At 40.3% G+C, this 17164-nt stretch overlaps 1 protein-coding gene and 1 long non-coding RNA gene across 16 annotated transcripts in view; one reads left to right on the top strand and one right to left on the bottom strand.

The window, feature by feature from the left end:
• Positions 1-17164, top strand: part of CCDC91 (coiled-coil domain containing 91) — a 149346-nt gene that overhangs the window by 68628 nt on the left and 63554 nt on the right. For all 15 annotated transcript variants that reach the window (XM_083738771.1, XM_083738770.1, XM_083738768.1 and 12 more), the window contains one exon: positions 10408-10515. In XM_083738771.1, the coding sequence (XP_083594897.1) occupies positions 10408-10515 (108 nt within the window). The remainder of the gene's footprint in view (positions 1-10407; positions 10516-17164) is intronic.
• Positions 12421-17164, bottom strand: part of LOC310844669 — a 37714-nt gene continuing 32970 nt past the window's right edge. Inside the window, exon 4 of the long non-coding RNA XR_014564229.1 lies at positions 12421-14031. This is a non-coding gene — a long non-coding RNA (uncharacterized lncRNA). The remainder of the gene's footprint in view (positions 14032-17164) is intronic.

Here is a 17164-nt window from a genome sequence, read left to right as displayed (position 1 = left end):
TGGAACGTGAGATGATGGCCGCGTCATCAGCATATAACAACAAGGGGGTCCTTCTCATTCCTGTTTTTGGGAGGTGTCCATCTGGGTCCATTAAGCTCTCTTCTAGGTCATTTAAGAATAGACAAAATAATGTGGGGGCCGAAATGCATCCTTGTCTCACCCCCCCCAGTCATCTCGATGCTGTTTGATAACTGTCCCTGTCGACCGCATCGTACCTGCAGTTTGGTTCCATTGTACAGGGCTTTTATAAGAAAGAGGAGTCGTTTGTCCTGCAATATCAGATTTAATTTGGACCATAGCTGGGATCTGGGGATGGAGTCCAATGCTGATTTCAGATCCATGAAGGCCACGAAAAGTTTACCCTGTAGAGGCCTGGTATATTTCTCGGCTAGGAAGGACAGCATTAGACAGTGGTTTGATGTTGAATGGTTCTCATGAAAGGCTGCCTGGGCTTCAGATAGTATATTATGTTCATTTAGAAAAGTTGTCAGTTTTCTACTGAGGAATCTGGCATACAGCTTCCCAATTATTGAAAGCAGGGTAATTGGCCTATAATTGGAGGGTACATTTGGGTGGCCTCTCTTAAAGATTGGGACTACTATAGTATGTTTCCAGCTATATGGTACTTTACCCGAGTTATTTACTGCCGTAAAAAGTGCTGCCAGAAGTGGAGCCCACCAGTGCTGGTTTGATGTAATCAGCTCCGCTGGGATAAAGTCTTTCCCCGGAGCCTTTCCGCTTTTCAGATTCCCAATTAATGTATGGACTTCCTCCACAGTAACCGGCCTCCAATGAGGGAGGACTGACAATTCTGCCCTGTCAACATCCTGGAAGCTGTAAGGGAGGTTTGGATTTTCCATAAATATATTTCTGAAGTGGTTCTCCCAAACCTGAGCTGGAATGGCACAGCTGGGGGCTGAAGAACTATTTTTCATTGAGTCGGAGACCAGTTGCCAAAGGAGTTTAGTTTCATTGTTTAGTGAGGCATTCAATAGCAGGGACCAGGAATTTTGTTTGGACTGCCTTTTTTTATGAGGCCAAAAGGGCTTTATACTCTTTTTAAATTTTGAAATAAGATGGAGGTAAGTAATTTAGTCCAGCGTTTCTATAGGCCAAATAAGCGTTCCTTAAGGCTTCCTTCTTTGTGCGGCACTCTTGGTCAAACCAACAGCGCCCTTTAGCAGTGCGTGGCTTGCCGGCTGAGTTTATGTTGACAGAGACCACATCCTTCGTAAGCCGTCAGGGAGGAATCTTTTCATAAATTGTTTATTATAATTGATCTTAACTTAATTGCAGTTTGTGAATTCAATCTATTCTCAACTGCAATTGCTATCTCAGGTGTCCATTTTTTTCTACGCAATGCTAGATCATTTGCTTTATCTATTTCCTCATGTTCTATGTAAGAGCGCTGAACTGAATTTTGGCCAGTAGTGGAGATGATTAGAGGTAGGTGGTTGCTTTCAGTCCTATTATCTATGTTGAAATCGAAGGCCTCCCTGTTAGTGAGACAGTAGTCTATCGTGCTGACTCCATTTGTATTTATGAATGTGTACTCGCCTTCTCTGTCCCCGGGGAGCGCCCCATTAGCAATGATGAGGTCAAGACTTATTTGTAAAAAAGCCAGGCAGAAGCCAGCATAGTTGATTTGACAATCTTTCGAATGTCTGCGAGGGGGTGGGTTTAGAAAGAGGGCGCTATTTTCCTTTAGATCTCTTAATATTAGGAATTTTATTTCCAGGCTATCATCATTTGAGCCTATTCTGGCATTCATATCTCCCATTAGGTAAAATGGCGATCCGGGGTACTTAATTTGTAGGGAATAAAGGAAACTATGGAATTTACGCCACATGCTCTCTATCTGTGTTTGCACTGTATATGGTGGGCTATAAGCTGAAACAAGAATGACACTCTTGGATTCCAGATGCAAAGTGATCCCCAGTGCCAGCTGCTCGAAAACTGAGCACTCAGTAACCTGTGATGCCAATTGAGTGGAAACCAGGGTTACTAGGCCCCTCCTCGGTCGTCCCCTTCCGAGCGGTTTAGAGGCCTTGATTTCATAGGCATGGTGGCCGTCAAGAACTATGTTGTTTGTTGCCCAAGTTTCCTGTAGCATTATTATGTCAAAACACGTTATATATTCATGAAATGGCTCATCCCCTAGTTTGTTGGCCCAACCCGCTATGTTCCATGAGATAATGTTAAAGCTGCACGTTCCATAGCTGGCTTGGCTTCATTGTGGAGGGGAAATTGTTATCAGCTCTCCCACTGGTTTGGTAGTGATGCAACCGTTCTTAGGATATGCACGGTGTTGTTGTTCTCGGGGTTGAGTTGCAGCATTTTCCCGATTTCCCGGCAACGACGGTGTTATCTGAATTGCTGGGACCATCGGGGGGGTCTTCATCAAAGACAATTAGGAATGAGTTCTATTTGATGTAGTAGGTTCTGAGTTCTGTGCTCTTACAAAATCATCCATTTTACTCTGCTTTCTCTTCTGCTGTGGGCTCACTTGTGGAGATGAGGCCGGTCGCTTCTTTTTCCTAGACATATCCCCAGAGATAGAGCTACTAATTTCTGCTGTAAATCAGGAAGCTCTGTGTCCTCCCACGAATTGTATATTATGACCTAAATCCTGGGCCCACTTAATCAATACTGATTTAACTTCTTCATCTTTAGTTTCCCATTCCAACAGTATATTGTACGCCTTCTTTAATGATTTGGAATGATTGTCTATAATATCCTTTTGGAATTTAGAAACTGTGTAAGTGAATCATCTCTTGTCTTCTTTGAAGATTTCATTTAATTGCCTGTGGTGCAACGAGCTCTGAAGATGTTCCTTTATCTCATCATGATCTTTCAATTTTAACTTTCCTTCTTGTTCTGTTAGTAAATCTCTATCTGTTAGCCATATTCCTTTCATTGTTTACATTTTAACTGATAATGCTTCAGTGGGTGATAACCACCACAGGGTTTTGGATTCCAATAATTATTTATATTTTTCCCATACCTTTATTAAAGATTTCTTATTATATGATTGTGGAATCCTTTTATCCTTTGCTTTCTCATACCACAAGTATGTCCTTCCTACTCTATTGCCTCTTCTTTTTCCAATTTGATCCAATCCTGAATCATGCTGCTTCATAATAAATTTTAAAATCTGGAAGGGAAAAGTCTCCTCTTTCTTTTAAATTTTAGTAAGTATTTTATGCTTAATACTTGGTCTTTTTCCACTCCAGATAAATTATGAAATACCTTTTTGCCATTTTTTGAAACAGACATTATAACTTATTATCGGTATTGTCTGAAAGAGGAACATTTTTGGTAGTACATTAATTTTAATTGCTGCAATTCTTCCTAAAATGGAAAGATTCATCCTGTTCCATATTTGTAGACACTTTTTTTATTTCATTCCAATTTTTTCCATAATTATCTTTGTAGATATTGTGATTCTTTTTCGTCAACCATATTCCCAAATATTTTACCTTTTTATGGATTTCTATGTCTATAGATTCTGATAGCTCCTTCCTTTCTTTAAGATTTTTGACTAACAATTTAGTTTTATTTTTATTAAGTTTAAAACCTGCCACCTGTCTAAACTTTGAATTTTTTCTATTACCCTAGGGAGAGAATACTTTGGATCTTCTACAGTAATCAAATCACCTGCAAAAGCTTTCAATTTATACTCACTTTTCTTTATTCTTATTCCTGCCACATCTTTGTCAGCTCTAATATTTCTTGCTAAAACCTCCAGGACCAGAATGAACAAGAGTGGTGATAATAGACATCCTTGTCTGGTTGCTTTTTGTATTTTACATTGCTTTGTTATCACCTGATTAATAATTAGTTTTGCATTCTGTTCTGAATATATAGCTTGGATTCCCTTATTAAATTTTTCTCCAAATTCCATTTCTTCAAGGACTTTTTCATAAAGTCCCAAGAAACATTATCAAATGCTTTTTCTACATCTATAAACATCAATGCAGCTTGTTTTTAATTTCGAACTTCCAGGTATTCTATTATGTTTAAAACATTCCTAATATTATCTTTCATTTGTCTACCTGGGAGAAATTCTGCCTGATCTTAATGTGTATATTCTTCCAAAAAAAAAATCCTTCTGTTGGCTAAAATATATGCAAACAGTTTGTATCACTATTTAATAATGAAATGGGCCTATGATTTTTAACTAAAATTATCTCTGAATCTTGTTTTAGGATTAATGTTATATATTCCTCTTTCCATCTTTTTGGGACTTCCTCCGTTTTTAAAATCTCATTCATCATGTCCTTTAAGGGAACCACAAGCTGTTCACTTAATTTTTTATAATACTTTGCTGAGATTCTATCTAGTCCTGGAGATTTACCTGTCTTTACTTGATTTATTGCTTCTAAAAATTCCTGCACTGTTATTTCAGCATTAAATAATGTCAGTTTTTCTTTTCTTTTTGGAAGGTTACTACTTTTTATATATTCGCCCATCAACAACTTCTTTTCAGTATTCAGTAAAATATTTCATGAAGGCTTCCCTTATTTTCTTTGGTTTATCTGTGACTTTGCCATTGGATTTTATCTTATTTATATAATTTTTTTGCTCACTTTTCCTCATTTGCCATGCCAGCAGTTTCCCTGGCTTGTTGGCATGTCCAAAGTACTTTTGTTTCATCCTTCTAATTTTCCACGCTATTTCCTCATTAATCATCATTAAATATTGTGTTTGTAATAATTTAATTGCCTGCTTAACTGTCTCCTTATTTGGTTTTTTTATTAATTCTTTTTCTTTCTCTAATATTTCACCCAATATTTCCTTTTTTTTCTTTTCCCTTAATTTCTTCTTGGTTGAGTTTTGTTGGATAAGCAGTCCCCTCATAGCTGCCTTACTGGCATCCCATACTGTTTGCAGCTTGGTTCCATTATCAAGATTTAATTCAAAATAATCTCCCAGTGCCTTTTTTGCGATTTATAAAAAATTACTGTCATCTAACAAATCTTCATTCAATAAATTGCTGTGTATTTTAAAAAGTTGTCCTTTTGTTTGCTATGCATTTGGACACCTTAAGACACCTGATCTATTCTAGGTGTGTGCTGCTTTTAAAAAAATATACTTCTCTTACTTTGCCCTTCCTTTAATTGGTTCTTGAAAGCTACCTTGGAAATTTTAAATCAGAAGATGGGTTAAAATGTTTCAATAAATAACTGAAATAAAAATAAAATTGGAGTATCATTGGTTAGGGTATACAGTGGTACCTCGGGTTAAGTACTTAATTCGTTCTGGAGGTCCGTTCTTAACGTGAAACTGTTCTTAACCTGAAGCACCACTTTAGCTAATAGGGCCTCTTGCTGCTGCTGCGCCACCGGAGCACGATTTCTGTTCTTATCCTGAAGCAAAGTTATTAACCCGAGGTACTATTTCTGGGTTAGCGGGGGGGGGGGCACTAGGGGCGCCTTGGAAGATGGCGGATATTAACATCTATCCAGCCTGCACGAGGTAATTAGAGGCTGATTATGGGGAGTAAATCAATCTCTCCAGGGGGGAGAGATGCAGTTTTCACCCGCTGTTGCCATAAATCACCCCCGAGTTCGGAAGAAGGAGGGGGTGAGGCACTGGGTGCACAACCCTCGGCGGGCCTCGGAACTCCTCCGAAGCTGCTTCCAGGTGCGAAACTAGTTGCGTTACTTAAAAGGAAAAAAAATGGTGAAAGATAATGTGCATGCTTCAAGAGAGGCAGGAGGTTCTTATCTGCTAACAATTTTACCACTGAAATGAAGAAGACTGAGACGGAAGATTACATCAAAGTACTACAGACATAGTATGTGGAATGGAATGGAATGCAATGGAAATGAAAGGGGGGAGGAACGACTTTTTATTTTTTTGCTCTATGTGATTACCTAATAACCCTCCCTCACAGATCCGTCACAGCAACTAATTGCAAATGGGACTAAAAATGAATTGCGTGGGAATAATATGAACTTAAAGGTTTTACTCTGTGAAGGATTTGGAAAGAAGAAGGGCTCTCCTGTGATGCAGCAAGAATGGAGATTTGATACGAGACCTGTGTTGCAGGAGGTTTGGTCTTGGGGAGGGCGAGCCGAAGATTTATTACTTTCGATGAGATTGCGAACTGGAAGGGGCAGCCCTCCTGGAAAAAGACTAATTTATGATGCAACAGGTCGGGAAAGCTAAAGAGCGAGCTTTTAGACTGTATTTCATCAGAACGACAAGATGGCGATTGCTTGCTCGAGCGGAAATGCCTGGACTATTGGATGAGAGTGATTTATGAGAGAGCAGTACAAAGCCCACACAGAAACACAAATAAGACAGTTTTTTTTTTCAACCCACTTGCGGAGCAACTCGGAGGTGAATGAAAAGGAAAATGAGTAACGACAAAGATTGAGAAGAGGGGACTGGAAATATCATTCTTAAGATGAAAGCAGCACAAATATTCGAGGATTGGACTCCTGCCGATCAAGAAGCATGGGTATCCTCCACAAAAAATTATAATTTGGAAAACAATTGGATTACATGATATGTATTGTTATAATTTGGTTTAATTGGTTTGATGTGTTTAATTTGGTAATCTGAAATTTAATAAAAATTATTTTTTTAAAAAAATATTTCTGGGTTAGCAGAGTCTGTAACCTGAAGCGTATGTAACCTGAAGCGTATGTCACCCGAGGTACCACTGTATTGAGGTTGAATCCTGACAAGACAGAACTACTGTTTTGAGGGGACAGGAGGCGGGCAGGTGCGGAGGACCCCCTGGTCCTGAATGGGGTAACTGTGCCCCTGAAGGACCAGGTGTGCAGCCTGAGAGTCATTCTGACTCACAGTTGTCCATGGAGGTGCAGGTGAATTCTGTGTCCAGGGCAGCTCCATCTGGTACGGAGGCTGAGCCCCTACCTGCCCACAGACTGCCTCGCCAGAGTAGTGCATGCTCTGGTTATCTCCTGCTTGGACTACTGCAAGGTACTCTACGTGGGGCTACCTTTGAAGGTGACCTCGAAACTACAACTAATCCAGAATGCGGCAGCTAGACCAGTGATTGGGAACGGCCGCCGAGACCACATAACCCCGGTCTTGAAAGACCTACACTGGCTCCGAGTATGTTTCCGAGCACAATTCAAAGTGTTGTTGCTGACCTTTAAAGCCCTAAACGGCCTCGGTCCTGTATATCTGAAGGAGCGTCTCCATCCCCATCATTCTGCATGGACATGGAGGTCCAGTGCCGAGGGCCTTCTGGCGGTTCCCCCCCTGCAAGAAGCCAAGTTACAGGGAACCAGGCAGAGGGCCTTCTCAGTAGTGGCACCTGCCCTGTGGAACGCCCTCCCACCAGATGTCAAAGAGAACAACAACTACCAGACTTTTAGAAGACATCTGAAGGCAGCCCTGTTTAGGGAAGCTTTTAATGTTTAATAGACTATTGTATTTTAATATTCTGTTGGAAGCCGCCCAGAGTGGCTGGGGAAACTCAGCCAGATGGGCGGGGTATAAATAAATAAATTATTGTAATTATTATTATTATTATTATTATTAATTTTAATAATATTCCTGTTAGATAGCACTACCCATGTTTAGCTTGGTTTGAAATCTATACACTGATACCTCAAGTTACAAACGCTTCAGGATACAAACTCCGCTAACTTCAAATAGTTACCTTGAGTTGAGAACTTTGCCACAGGATGAGAACAGAAATTGTATGCCGGCGGCGCAACAGCAGCAAGAGGCCCCATTAGCGAAAGCAAGCCTCTAATTAAGAACAGTTTCAGGTTAAGAACGGACCTCCGGAATGAGTTAAGTTCGTAACTATAGGTAGCACTGTATAGCTCTGAATTGGCAAAACAAAACACCTCTTAAGAGGTTTACCCTAAGCTTGTTTGCTCTAAGAATGTTGGTGTTTGAAAAACTAAGTTTAATTTTTACTGAAAAAAGATGTGCTGCAAGTACCTAGTATTACAGTTGGGCTTTGTAGCCAAGCACTGGTTTCTACTAGCCAACTGTGAAGCCCAGTCCTATCATGATAATGCAACAAAATTATATGCATTTTAATTGTGGATATTGACTGCATATCCATATCATGGCTTTTTGTAAGCACACAGATTGCTCCTGCTTCGTTCCTTTCCACTTCAAACCAGGGATTGTGGTTTACTTAACCAAAAAAAACCCCACTGTTGGTAAAAAAACAACTAACTTTGGCTTTAGATCACAGTTTGCTTAAAGTGAAACAAACCATGAACTCTGGTTTTGATGTAACACTTACCCAAGGCTTGCTGTTCCCACTTGCTAGCAGAGAGGAGAAAGAGATCAATGCATTTACTGTAAACTGTTAACCATTACTTTATGTGACTAGCAGGCACACCCATTAACTGGTGAAATTGACGGAGTTATATAATTCAATGCTTTGTTACTTCTGAGTAGACATATATAGGATTGTGTTGTCAGACGTTTTGCAAGTTGCTAAACATTTGACATTGGTCATTCTACAGCTTTTTATCTCCTACTTCCCTTCAAATGCTTGACTGTTCTTTTTTACATAGAAATATATGTGCTTTATATATGCTCAAATATTAAACACCTACATTGTTGTTATTTGACGTGAACGTTACAGTGTAGGGAAATGTGTATTTTGGCTAGTAAGATGCCTGTTTTAACTTTCTGGCTACCAGATTTTATTACCATATTGAAAGAAGAATTGCAGTTTTTCATGGAGGAATCGTGCAGCACCCTAAGGACTACCATTTGTATGTGGCATCAATCCAGTCTTATGCATATGAAGGAACTTACCACTAAGCTCAGTGGTGCTCACTTACGAAAGCAGTGCTGCTTACTTTTGATAACACTGAGTGTTATCAATGACCTTCAGCAGCAAGGTGGCTTTTAAGCTTTTCCTTAGAAATAATAAAAATAAACCCTTACAGAGAATGGTTATCATTTAACTGCTAGCCTGAATTAGTAATCCCTTAAGTTAGGAAACAGACTATCCATTCTCTCATTGACTTCAAGGGTTGTTGATGGAAAGAGATTTGGTACTTAAAAACAATTTAGCTTTTTTCCATCTTGGTTCCCTGCTTAGTTGATTAGCATTGATAAAATAACTACAGGTAACCTACAGAGAGATTGGCTCTTGCCCTGTCTCCTCACCTTCTGAATTCGAGATGATAAGCCGCAAAAATTGCAAAACCTGAGAACCTCATTGTAACTGAAGTAATTAGTTGCCCTGGTGAGTACATTGTCAAAGCCTGCAAGTACCACTGTATGGGTATGAGAGGCAAGTACAGTGCTAAAAGGCAGCAAATAGGTGTATTAACAGCATTTGCTGAGACAGGTAATTGGAAAATGCCAATGGCTAGTGTGGTTTTTTGTTGTTCTAGGCTGTTTGCATATATGCATCATCTTGCTTAATGCTTTCCACCAAATACATATTTTATTTTTCAAAACCAAAAATCTATTTTAGATTTGGAATGCTGTGCTTGCTTGCCTGGCTGTCTGTGCATGCCAAGGATCTGCTTTTTATAAAATAAGCCTCTTTTAGCATAATTGTAATTGCAAATAGTTCAGTCAAACTTATTTAAACATTATGTTGCCTATTTAACCATAGTGTTATATCTTTTGTGTGGATAGAACATCCGTTTTAAAGGAATAATGTAAATAGCATATGGTATTAGAATTTGAATTAGACGGTGCCACTGCAGGAAGGATGAGACAGAGCTAAGACTAGCAATCAACTAAAGGAAATTGCTGGGCATAATATGAGCTTGCTTCTCTTATAACCCTTTTCAAAGGCTGCTTCCTTCCCCCTCCTTCTTTGCTTACCTGAGCCTGGTATGACTCCAATTCTGCTTGCGTCATACTGCTGTTTTAGCATGTTGGTGGGGTTTATTGGGGGGGCACTTTCTTAATGTTCACAGTTCTGATGTCTGATCTCTTCAAGTTGGTGCATGAACTATTTTGGGGGCATTGCTTCTATGTTTTCAAATAACTCATAATTTCCATCTGTTTTTACTTGTGGTTGTGAAGATCATGCTTGGCCCATGGGATCTAACAGTGTGTGCTGAGAGGATGTGGAGTTTTGTCAGCCAGGGAAATATGTCTGGCTCCCCCCCCCCCCCGCCTCCATGGCTCACATAAGCATTTCGTCTTGTGTGGTCCCACTGAATTGGATCTGTTTAACAGCACTACTCACCTTCCCTATCTGTTACCAGTCTTTCGAATGTAAGATTCTAAAAAGGAACATGAGAAGCAAGAATGTAATTCTGTTAGCAGAAATATAAAACTTGCATTAGACTAATATTAACATTTGCCTTAGAAATTGTACATATCTGTGGGTGTACTTTGATACCAAATTCTATTTGCATGCATTTATAGTCACAGGCTGACTGTCTTCTCCATTTATACCAATCTGCTGTATCTTTGTTTCAGGCCTTACTGCAGTCTACGGTTCAGCAACGCAAAGAAACCATTGAAAAACAGTATTCATCTGTGATTGAAAAACAGGCACAAAAGTGTGAAGAACTGCTTATCGCTCAAGTAATTGCAATGTCTCTTTGCAAATGTTTATATAAAAATATGTATATCTGGGACAGAATTCAAAGAGCTACTTAGACATATAAGGGCATATTAAATGTACAGTGGATTTTCTTGCATTTTAAGTATCCATATTGTATCCCAGATACATTATGGGATTTCAAATGTTTCTTGCTGTGCAGCCTAAATGGCTGCTGTTGGAGAAACTCAAGTCCAAAACATCCTTTGGTTTATTGAAATTATTGTGTAATTCTTCACTCTGTTCCTTTGATTATAATAATAATTCTATTATGAACCACCATAGCATATAGTATGGCTATGTTTAGATAAATTGGGTGCAACAATGAATTGTTATTTAATTAAATTTAACTCTCTGTTGAGAGGTTCACTGGTCTGGAGGGAAATAATTAAACTTTTGTGTAAGCCTGGGTACCCACTACACCTTTAAAGAACATTTTAAGCACATTTTATATAATAATTTATAATTTATATAGTGTACAGTCATACCTTGGGTTACAGACGCTTCAGGTTGCGTTATTTGGGTTACGGACCCGCCAAAACCTGGAAGTACCAGAACTGGTTACTTCCGGGTTTCGGGGGTCGCGCATGCACAGAAACGCCGAATCTCAACCCACGTGTGCACAGACGCGCCGCTGCGGGTTGCGAATGTGCATCCTGCACGGATCACGTTCACAGTGCGAGCGTCCACTGTATCTCCTTGAAAGAATTCTGGGCATTGTAGTTGGTTAAGAAAAAAAATGTGCTTTAAAGGTATAGTGCATGCACAGCCTCAGCCTCCCACAATTTGCTATCCAGGTAGTGATTTGCCATGTGGTATTTTGGGCAGAGAGGGCCCTTTAGTGAGAAATCAATATTTTTACTCTTATGGCAGCAGTAGGGAACCTCTGAGCCATTGTCCTAATGAGACCCACCACACCTATTCATTTGGCTTGTGAGGCTGTTGGAACAAAGCCACAGCCATTTGTTCCACTCCTGGCTTTGTATATGATATAAGATGTGGAGCAGGTACAAAGGCAGCTGGGCCAAAAATGCATTTGTGGGCACCTGCAAATGCCTGTGCCTAGCACCTAGCATGGCTGTTTTACAAAAGGCTACATGCAGCTGTCTGCAAGCTGTGTGGGTGAAAGCTGGTCATCTGGTACCATTGTAACATTAGATGTTAGGTGGTTACACTCCCCCCCCCCCCGACCTTTTAAACTTTGCCTGCAGGGCATGCTGGAGATAAGGATCCAGCCCGCTGGTTGAATCCAGTTCCCCACCCTTGCCTTTCAGCTTAGTCCTATCCCTGTTTCAATGAATGAGAAATCCAAAGCACCATACATAAAAAGTTGCAAAGGCTCAAAGTGTCCCAATCAAACACGGTTTCAATTCATTAATGGTCTGTTTGCTGATGCTTAATCCAGAACCTGCTAGAATGGTGGGTGAAAAGCAAACCTATTCCCTTCAATCCTCCACTTTCACACAAGCATTGTCATTTCAGTTTTACAACTAATCTTGGTTAGTGCAATGTCTATATAGTGGGGTGGGAGAGTGGAAAAGAATGCCAATATATTTCACATCTGGTAACCAATGTGCCGCTTTGGTTTCAAATAGAATTTTTTTTCAGCTCTCCCACCCCACTCATACTGGAATTAGGGTTTGCAAACCTGTTTCTAACCATGGTTGTAAACTGTATCTTGGCACTCCTTATAGTTTGTGACAATGTATGTGGTAAAACTAAAGAGGAGGAGTTGTTAGGGGGGAGTTAATGACTCCATAGAACACCCTTCCTTATATAACTCTTTGTGGCAGGAGACTGAGCAGCATTTTATATGTACCAGCTCAGTGAAGCCATGTAATGAATGGTATGTGAAGGATTACTTAATGTGGTCAAAGGGAAGCTTTACTTTTCTACATAGTTTTTCAGTGCAATAGGAATATTTTTAGCAACTGTTACTGAGTTAGACATACAGTATGCAGCCTGCTCGTTTACACCTTCATGTTTGTAATCTTGATTGTAGCAGTTTCTGTACTGCATTTCAGTTCATCTTGTTCTTGATAGATGGGTCTTTTGAAGTAGCTGCGACTATATGCAGCTGTGTACCTGCTGTGATTCCTCAGACACAAGCTTAATATAAAAAAGTAACTGCTTCTGAACATGATAAAATCTGTTTACATTATCTTCTTTGATTCACATTCCAGGAAAGAGATTTTTTCCTTTGCCTGGATTTTTTTTACCAGGAATCATGAAAAACCACAAGACCGTATTTATATTTGACTCTACATCAAACAGTTTTCATCTGTAGCTGTTGCTTGAAAAACTACTTGCAGAAGAAATGTAGCCTAATTCTGAACTTTTGTTTTGAGCTTCATTTTTACAAAGGTGCAGACAAAAATTTTCTGATCCAAATACAGTTTTGCCTTCCTTTAAGATAAGGTTGAGGAACCTTTTCCAGCTTGAGGGTAACATTCTGGGGACTATGTGCCAATGGTGAGTGGTGTCAGAGCCACAAGTGGGTGGTGCCAAAGCCACCTCTGTTCTTCCCCCATTAATACATATGCAGTTGTCTATACACCTTCCATCCATATTGTCATTCCAAACATCTGCACATCATCCACATAATCATTTAAACTTTATCTCCCTTTCTCCATCAATTCTTCCCCCACTCCCTGCAGCAAAAAAAGGGTTTGCAAAAAGTCCCCATTCACAGGAATGGTACTCCCCCCCCCAAAAAAAGCCTATGGTCCTGGCCAAAGGATATTTTTTTGGGGGGGGGGACAGCAGGAAGAATGTCAAGGGGCCTAGGAAACTGCAACACAGGTAAGCGTCCCCCAACACTAGACTGAGGATGGAGTACATGACATGGAACACTTTTCAGCAACAGTCTCATATCAAGTGTAACTTACAGGGGAATTTTTCAATTCAGTGGTGGTGTCATCTGGCAAAAAGTTCAATCACACTCTGATTATTGAGACATTAAAGTAGCATAGTCCTGTGTTCAGGCATTTTATCCTGGAAGTGACTAATACTTGTCCTGATCCTAATGCTGCTGCTGCTGGTGGTGGTGGTTAAATTTATATCCCACCCATTTGGCTGGGTTGCCCCAGCCACTCTGGGCAGCTTACAACATATATAAAGTCACAACAAAACATCAAACATTAAAAAATACCCTATACAAGCAAGAAACAAACCAATAAATCAGTAGAAACTAATAATAATAATAACAATAACAATAACAATAACAATAAACAGTTTACAGTTACCCAAATTAAAATAACCGCCAACCTCAACTAAACATTTAGCCAACACTAAATGACAAAAACCAAACAGGGGAACCAAAATTAGAACAGTTTAAAACATTTTAGCTAGTTACCCAAACCCAAGAGTTGTTCCAGCAGTGTCTCTCTGGCCTCCCAGGAGCCTCTTAGCAGTTCAGCATAGTGGTAGGATACTGTGTTTGCTTGTGATACTTGAGAAGGGAGCCTTGCTTGTAGCTTCTAGATCACTGGGGAGAATCACTAGAAATGTACAGAATAAGGAAGGTGGTGTAGTCTCGAAACAGCAATGTGGTTTTTTTTTATTAAAAAAATGGAGTGCTTTCTCATTTTTATGAGGGGGAATTAAAGAACATGAGAGTTAGCAAGCCGAGAGCTCAGCTTCTGAATTAAAGTTCATAAAACGATAGAGGCTTGGGGTCGTGAAGTTTGTTGCTATAGTAATGAGTAGATTGAGTGACTTCCCTATGTAGAAAGGTGGCAACGTTCAGGACTTTTGAGTTTAGAGAAAAGGTAAGTAAGAGGTGACACAGTAGACATTTATAAAATTATGCAAGACATAGAATTATAAAAGATGTTTATTAGACGTTTATAAAAGCTTTTCTCCCTCTAACAATAAAACTCATGAACATCCAATGAAGTTGAGCATTGGAAGATTCAGGACGGATGAAAGAAAGTCCTTCTTTGTGCAGCTGGATTTTCTGTGAGCTATGACTACCCCTACACCCTGCAGGTTTCCCTTAATTGCTTCTTTGCTCAGTGACTGACCTTTTGAAAGAGACCAAACCATCTTAGTTGTGATTCCTACATTGCAGGAGGTTGGACTAGATGACCCTTGCGGTACCTTCCAAATCTACAGTTCTGAGGCTCTACTATCCCCAGCTATGCCTTGTAATGCACATCACTTCAGCCATTCATCTGTAGATGACAGATGTCTTTAAGTACTTACCGTATTTTTTGCTCCATAAGATGCACCCTTTTCTTTCTCAAAAGTAAGGGGAAATGTCTGTGTGTCTTATGGAGCAAATGCATGGTCCCTGGAGCCAAATTGCCCATGGGGCAATTAGAAAGAGGGAAGGGGGTGTTGAAACAAAGCCGCTGAGCAGCTGATCGGCAAGCATTCAGGAGGGAGATAAGGGATGCTAGTGATAAAGAAGGCTGCCTGGTAGGGGGGAGGTAAAGGAAAGGAGACAGGAATACTAAAACAATGAGTACAGAAATTAGAAGAAAAGGAGGAGCAAAAAACTGTTCCAGCTAAGGAAAAGACACTAACGCAAACAAGAGGGAAGGGGGTGGTGAAAGGAAGCAGCTGAGCAGCTGAAAGGCAAGCGATGAGGAGGGAGATAAGGGACTGTAGAGATAAAGGAGGCAGCCTGGGAGGGGGGAGGTAAAAGCACATGGATCCTCAGGATTTTTGCATTGGGTCACCCCAAATTCACCATCAGATCACATAGCATGTCCATGGCTACAGCCTGCACTAAAAAAATCATGCATCCACTGTTTTGTGGGGCCGCAATGGTGCAAAAACGTGGTTACAAAGCACGGATCCAAATGCATTCTCAGGATTTTTGCATTGGGATACCCCAAAGTCACCATCAAATCACATATCATGTCTGATATGTGCAAAAATCATACATCCACTGTTTCGTTCAGAATAATTTTTTTTCTTGTTTTCCTCCTCTAAAAACTAGGTGTGTCTTATGGTCAGGTGCATCTTATGGAGCAAAAAATACAGTACTTTTATTTAATGCATACATAGGTTTGGTGGTTGATGGTTCTGGATTCCTAGGTAGCAGAGGCCTGGAGAAAGCATTTCCGTCTCCTGGACCCTTTTCCTAATAAGGGCCAATTACACAGCCAAAAGTGTGTAAAATAAATAACTGGCACAATATAAGGTATAATTGTCCTGTCTCTATTTCTCATTAATTTATTAGTTTGTCAGGGAAACCATTGATGTGTAAAAATCGTAAGCTTCTTGAACAAAATAACCAATTTTTTAGGATTGAAACTTCACAAACTGCTGCGTCAGAGATACTGTCTTTGTTAATATCATACTGAGAACAAAGAGAAACTCCTAAATAAAATATTCAGGTATGCAGATGAACTGCATTTCCCAAACTCGGTGTAGCAAAATAACAGAAATATAGCAACTGTATTGCAATTGACACTAAGCTGAGGTCTTCATTCAGATAGGTATTGATAAGTTTCAAGAAATACTTTTCTAAATCTGTTTTCCAAACCCAGTTGAGCTTATGCGTCTAATTCCTCCCCATTCCACCCACCACACAAACGTTCTGTAGGAACTGACTGAAATTATTTAGAACTAACTTAGGGAAGTGCTGGGTGAGATCCCATGGACAGTAATACTAAAAGGAAAGGGTGTTCATGATGGCTGGGAGTTTAAGAGGGAGATAGTAAAAGCACAACTGCAGGCAATACCAATGAGATGGAAACATGGAAGGTGCCTAAAGAAGCCAGGGTGGCTATCTAAAGAACTTTTAACTGAGTTAAGATTAAAAAAGGATTTGTGCAAAAAATGGAAAAGGGGGGAAACCACCAAAGAGGAATTCAAACAAATAGCCAGAATGTGTAGACACAAAGTCAGAAAAGCTAAAGCACAGAATGAACTCAGGCGGACTTCCGGGTTAGGGTCATCGTCTAATGGCGGATTCCCTCCGAGCTCCGGAGGGAATCGGCTCAGTGGGGGTCGGGTCCTGCCGCGGCGGCGATGCGTGGACCCCTAGAAACCACAGGCGCGGAAGCCTGGTGACTTGGCGGGCACCACGTGCGCCCCCGACCCGTGAAGGAGCCTTTTTAAAGGCTACGGAACCGGGGACGGGGAGCGGCGTGGTACTGAGAGTCGATTGCTTCCCCTACTGAGTGCAGCCGCATGCCATGGACGGAGAGCGCTGACTTCTTCCTTTGAACATTTGGATTAAAAGTAACAACCCGTGAGTGATACGGAAATCGGACTTATAAAAGGTAAAAAAAAATTCTTGGATTTGGCACGAACGGGGAAGGCACAAAGAGGAAGTCCGTCTCCCCGCCTTGTAAACATCTTAAAACAAGGACTAGATAACTAAGGTTGAGAGAATATCTTTTCTTTCTTTTTTTAGTGGATTAAAGCAAGTAATTTCACGTTTTGGCAGTAAAAAGTGATCTGGCTGGAGGATAAAAGTTAATTTTCAGAGTGGAAGAGTCACCCCCCCCCTCAGGACCCGGGAGTGATCCGGGAGAGAGCCTGTTGGAGAGATACAGAAGATTTTGACAGCTGTCAAATTAGCTGTCAAAGTTGGGGAATAAAAAGATAACTTTGTTTCTAGTGCCTTTGCTGGTTAGATTTGTTACAATCTGGATACAAATTCTTGAAAACAAA

The sequence above is a fragment of the Podarcis gaigeae genome (assembly GCF_964106915.1).
Source record: "Podarcis gaigeae genome assembly, chromosome: 5".
Classification (NCBI taxonomy): Eukaryota; Metazoa; Chordata; class Lepidosauria; order Squamata; family Lacertidae; genus Podarcis; species Podarcis gaigeae.
Note: the sequence above shows the minus strand (reverse complement) of the source record. Positions and strands in the feature narration are given on the sequence as shown.